This window comes from Daktulosphaira vitifoliae, unplaced genomic scaffold, assembly GCF_025091365.1.
Source record: "Daktulosphaira vitifoliae isolate Bord-2020 unplaced genomic scaffold, ASM2509136v1 Scaffold_4, whole genome shotgun sequence".
Lineage (NCBI taxonomy): Eukaryota > Metazoa > Arthropoda > Insecta > Hemiptera > Phylloxeridae > Daktulosphaira > Daktulosphaira vitifoliae.
Window position 1 is genome coordinate 16,317,561 of NW_026099575.1, and position 6,467 is coordinate 16,324,027.

At 24.2% G+C, this 6,467-nt stretch overlaps 1 protein-coding gene across 1 annotated transcript in view; it reads right to left on the reverse strand.

Moving 5' to 3' along the window:
• Window positions 1-3,397: 3,397 nt before the first annotated feature.
• LOC126904526 (RNA-binding protein cabeza-like) overlaps window positions 3,398-6,467 on the reverse strand; it is a 4,619-nt gene continuing 1,549 nt past the window's right edge. The window contains exons 2-4 of the mRNA XM_050683613.1: window positions 5,071-5,215; window positions 3,830-3,883; window positions 3,398-3,721 (exon numbers count right to left, since the gene is read on the reverse strand). Of these exons, the coding sequence (XP_050539570.1) occupies window positions 3,615-3,721; window positions 3,830-3,883; window positions 5,071-5,215 (306 nt within the window). The 3' untranslated portion in view covers window positions 3,398-3,614. The remainder of the gene's footprint in view (window positions 3,722-3,829; window positions 3,884-5,070; window positions 5,216-6,467) is intronic.

Sequence of the window (6,467 nt, forward strand, 5' to 3'; positions counted from 1 at the left end):
AACACTAAAAGGTTAATTTCTATATAGTTTATTAAATGATCTTTATGTGTTGGCACTTAATAGTAAATTGATATAACTCAATAAACATTTTTGAACATTGAGTTCATATTAACCGGAAGTGCAATAACTAATAATAATTTATCATTTACATAAAAATATTTGAACTCCCTATATTTTTTCTTCTCCAGAAATCTGAATAAATATCTATTGACTTTTATGACTTTAACTTAAAAACTTTATACTCTTTTGTATTAAAATATTTTTATTTAAAATAATAAAAAATTATAAATATAGTATATTTACAATTATAAAATAGTAAATTATAAAATTTTTTATACCCAAAGAATANGTGGGGCTACCATCAAAAATTTTAGTGTATATAAGAGAACAGCATTTAATTTTTGTATGACAAGAGAAATGGCCGCCAATTTTATTTTTTGTGGCAACACTAAACAAGATTTTAATAAGCTTCACATTTTTAAGTACTTCTTGGTATGAACATTAAACTGTAATAAAAATGCAAATTGAATATGTTGATATATTGATAGCGCATTAGTAAATCGAACTAAGTCTGTAAGATTAATTTTGAAACTACAAAGAAAAAATAACTTTTAAATTTATACTACATTTTTTATAGAAAAATTTACTTGAATGATTTTGGAGTGTTGTGTGTACAGATCACGCTATGTTGGTTAAAATGCTGTCATTGAATAAGCCATAATGTTTCAAACAATATGAATATTTTTGGCATAAATCCCAAACAGACTTACTCCTTTTTATTGCAGTGAAAAAATACTGGTTATATCATAGTACAGCTAGTATTTTTATTCTTTTCAAAAAGCAGTTAAAATATCATTGGATAAAAAGAGATGAAGATGATGCTACAACCTGTATACAGGTGCGATCCTAGTAGTAAATTTTAGGGGGGTGTGAAGTGAATTATGCTGACAAAGTACTTTTATGGGTACAAAATTCTACAATTTATTCTAAAAATTCCGACTTGTGATTTTAATAAATTTTGGGGGATATGACATCCCCACACTCTTTTATGAAATAGTCCCTTCTATACAACATGTATTGCCTGTGCTCCGTCCATCTGTTGTATAGATATACTAAGTGTTCAATAAATAAAGAAAAACAAGTCAATTGTTACGAACTATGGGTACCCTTTTACGAGTGTGAAGTGAGCAATTTCTAGCTAGCAATTTCTTATCAAAATAAAAATGCGGTAACGACTTGGTTACCTAATACATGCTACTAACTGAAGCCACTAGAGGCCGCTATAATCCACAACCTTTTAAGAAAATATTATGTTATTAACTGTTTCCACTAGAGGCCACTATAATAATTAACAACTTCAAGAAAAACTTGTTATTAAATGATGGCGATAGAGGCCGCTATAACTCATGAATGTAATAAAACAATTTGTTGTTCGATTTAAGCTTTTAAAAAAACAGACATGCAAATGTAAATAAATTTATCCCCCCTAAACAACTTCCCTAGAATTAATTTTCTTTGTAACTAAAAAGGAAACAAGCATAATACTTAAATTTTGTAATTTCCTAAGTAGTAACCTGTCACTAGAGGCACGCTTACAATAATAACTAAGATTGATTATAAACAAAGAATACTAATTTTTTATGCATAATTCTTAATAAATAATAACAGGTGCTATACTGCGTATAAAAAATTAAATACTTACTCGAAAAATAGGTAGTTTATTATTCATACTTCTTAATATAAGATAACTGATTTAATTGTGTCTGATTACAAAGTTGTCATACATATATTAATACAGTAAAATAGATTAGCTACAATGATTTCATTTATAGGACAGATGTTAAAAAATTTGCTAAAATCCTATTTTGTTTATACGTAAAAATAAGCCTCATATACACAAATTGCTTCATACCACAAGAAATTTAAATTGTAAATTTTGTATTGAATATTTTAGTATGTTTAGGTTCTTTTGACTTTTAAATGGATGTTTGATATATTTTAGTAGCTTTTAAATGTTTTTTTTACACATTTTTTCTTATTAAAATAACATTTTATTAAGACATGTATTAACTAATCACGACCACAGTTCTAAGTTATGCATTTAACGATAACATACGTACAACCCATATATTTTGTGGCATTTTTGAAATGAGGTATTATCATGTAACACCGTTATTTAAAATAAATTTCTAGTTAGATATTATATACAGTTTTTATTTTAAGTTATTGAAAGAACCTAGTATATTTTAAACGCAATATAAAATAACTATAAAATGTAACCAATTTCTTCAAGGTCTAGAAACGTGACGTCAACGAGGCTAAGCCCTTGTGCCTTTATCTCGTTACATCATTTCTAGATATTTTAGTTACTTAAAAACTGAGTTATTTGAAAAATTAAAATTTGATAGAACCATTAATTTAAAAAAATTAAATAAAGTAATATTTTAGATACAATTTAAGTAAAGTGAGTAAACTTTTATATTTTAAATTTCGCTTAGAAATTATCTTGTGTATTTTTCACACTTAGCACGCTAGTTATACAAAGTGAAACAAAATTTGGTAAAACACATTTTTTCAGAAATTATTCAGAATTCAAATTCTGAATAATTTTCAAAGAAGATTATCAAAGAAAAAAATGATTAGATGTCTAAATATATATAAGATCCCTTCAAGGATAAAAATCTTTTACTTTAATTAAATGAGACACTATTTTTTAGTTAATATAATAAAAAAAAAATTACAAATTATATTATTATGTTTGTTATCTGAACAATTGCTTATCTAGACATGTTAAAGTTAAGCGATTTTAGATCAAATTTTCACTTATTTATAAATACAGTATCCGCATTTTTCTAGTGTCCAATAAACCAATTTTTTTATTGACTAAGACATAAAAAATAAGATACCAATTGTTTATCAATCGGACGCATTTTACTTGACTTTATTAAATATATAATAAATAACTTATGGATCATTAAAACAGATTTCTGCCACTGATATCATAAAATCATACAAATGATAAATTTTTACTTTAAATAATCTTAAAACGCAAACAATTCATTGGATAAAATAAATTATAACAAGATTTGTTTGTAACTTTTTTTTTATGATATTATTAAGTTAAAAATAAGGATTCCGGTTTAAGAAAATCAGTTATGGATTTTTATCCTTGAAAGGACGAAAAGAAAAATGATTTAACTACATATTATTATAGTTTTTTGAACCTAAAAATTTTTTCTCTTCATAAAAATATAAAACTCCTCAATATTTTCTTAGAAAATATTAAAAATAAGTATCTTACCTAATTGCGATTACTCTGTATATAAAATTTCAAAACTTATATTAGTTAAGTAAAAGTAACTGGATACCCTCAGATCATCTTTGAATATGTAAATAACTAATGAATTAAAATAATTTTATACAGAAATATCGCAATCTCTGTAATGTTAAATGTTTATTCACTTTACTTACACAGAAGACATTTTAATTTTAATTAATGTGTTACTGAAAAATCTTTCAAAGTCTGAAATAAACTAAATGAGTTCACGTTTGACTTATAACAAAAGCGAAATCAACTATAAATTAAAAAACTCAGTGTTAAAAAAAAATCTTTATTAAAAAAAAAATTTTAATTTCCCCCCCCCCATAATTGCTGCAGCCGCCACCGCAGCTGGAGCTGCCACCGCTGCTGCTGGAGCCGCCACCGCTGCTGCTGGAGCCTCTGATACAAAACAAAAGATATTTATTAGAAATTACCATACAGCTATAAGATAAGAATCTTCTTATTGAACGACTTATATCAAGCCATAAAATTAAAAATTGTAATTACCTTTCTTGAGGCACTCCCGTTCTTTATGGCCAATATTTTTGCAAAAATTGCAATCTGAAATTGATAAAATGATTATTATTATCATTTTAATATAATAACTTAAAATTTTCAGCAAAATGATAATTGGATCTAATATTAAAAAAGTTGTCTGTTTAAACAGAGATGTCCAGTATATCTTTAACTGTTAATTATTAAATTAATTAAATTATATATAATTGATTGAAGCATTTGAGTTTTTGAATTTCCATAATACATTTAATACTATAAATTTATTACATTTGATGAAATTTATTGAATTAAATAATAAATATTGCTATTTTGCTTTTCATTATACAATACACATTATAAACTAAATATTTAAATAAAAAATGACATCTTATTTTTTGTTATTTATTCGTAAATTCAATAAGGTAACTAGTTGGTTAATTTGTTATTATCAAATAATTGAGTATTCATAGGTTCAAAATAGTTTTATATCTTTAATATTGTTTTCAATAGTAAAGTTAGTCAATCATCCTGTATATACTTATACTATGTTAAGTTGATAAAAATGAATCATTAAAAAAGAAACGTTACCATTTTCTTTTACTTGCAACAAAAATTTTTCCATTTTGTTAATTAAATTACTAAAAGGTCTTCATTTTACAAAAATAAACTATTTAAAAAAAATAAGTGATAATTATATAAGTGATGTCGAGACTTATTTTACAAAAACTCTTTATTGACAAATTAAACATTATTTTTCATTATTGTATTTTTTTTGATAATTTTATCATGATTATCTATTATATAGAAACATTTATCGACTATACAATAATTAAATTATTTCAAATGGTTGTGTGCTTCACAAAAGCTATCGTTAAAACAGGTCTAAATAAAATTGAAAGTTAAATAAAAGAATAATTTGGTTTATTCTTATTAGAAATATCCATAATTAAATACTTTTCCAACTATTAATCAATTTACTATAATATTAGTCAATTGTGGCTAANTTTAATCAATTTACTATAATAAATATTAGTTAATTGTGGCTAATATTATTTATAATATTAATTTAAAACTAAAAATTATTAAACAAAAAAATTACTTCAAAAATTTTCTTCTTCAACTGTAATTGACTGGTGTTAAACTTTATTGTATTTAATTGTAATTAAAATAAATTAATTTTTATTGTAATTAAAACAAAAAATTTAAGTAATAGAATGTAAAATACTTGTTGTATAAAATTTATTAATACTTACATCCTCTAAAAACTTTCATTTTTACATTTCCTCCTCTCATTCCTCCACCACGTCCACTTCCACGTCCTCTTCTATATCCACCACTTCCACCACCACCATCAATCATAATCCCCCCCCGAGCAAAATTGTTTAAGTATATTTTCATCTATAATACAAGCATTCTTATTAATTTGATAGATAAAAATAGACATAAATTTCTATGAAAACCAGTTAAATTATTGTGATAAATAAAGCTTAGTTTTCACTATAATTCTTTAGTTGTTTTACTTACAGATGTGTTTTTACGAATATATATATATATATATTATTTATTTATAATTATTGTATGATTTATAAGATTTGTAATTTTTATATTGATTAAATGTATAAATGTATAAAAAAATATATGCTACATATTTTTTGAAGATGTAGTAATTATATTTTTTTATAATAGACTAGTTATCCTTTGTATTTAAACACATTTTATTACATTATTAATAATAATACCAATAAAAAAAATTGTTGGTAAAATAAAAAATTTGCCTTTATAAATAAGCTAGAAAAGCCTATTTTAAAGAAAAATCTTAATTTGTAAAAGCAGCAGTGTATTTTTAAAATATTCTCACTTAGCGACTAAAATGTCTTTTTCATTCAGTATTTTTTTTATTCATGTGTGATTCCCCCTTAGTATAGAAAAGGTCAAAAATAAATTTTAATTAGGCGACAAAATAGAATCGTTGAAAGACATCAGATTTTTTTATTAAACATATAATTTTTTTTTTTAATAATAATTATAATTGAAAGTAAAATATAAAAATTTATTCTAATTTCAAAGGTAACTAACCGTTTACATGGGCATAATCAAATCACATTAATTAAAAACGTCCTAATATTTATAGATATTATGAATTTTATGAAATTCATTATTTATTTACATTCTTAAAAAAAAGGGGTGAGATGTAGTGCAAAGGATTATTCTGACACCACCTTAGCACTGATATTCAGTTACGCTATTTGCTATTGGTTCCCAGATGGGTGATCTTACGAGAACAATGACAAACACTTTGTGTTCCATGATGAGATTATATCAGGTCGACATCCGATGTAAAAATTATGTCAAATCGTAAGATAGAGCTAACCCCAAAAAGTTGGAAAAGAAGCTAAGGAGATGATTATTATAATCCTATTGGAATATCATAGAAGCAAATAGTGTTTTGAACTACGGGTGCGAAAGTTCCAAAGGTAAAAAATATTTTTTCTCGCTCTGTGTGAAATGGTATACTCAACCTTCTTTTTATCTATTTATAAATGTACAATTATGTATAACAATTATATACGTACATTTTATTCTTACCACTATGGTATTTTAACTATAATTGTTGAAACCAAAATATATTACCAAATTTAAAGTAACATGT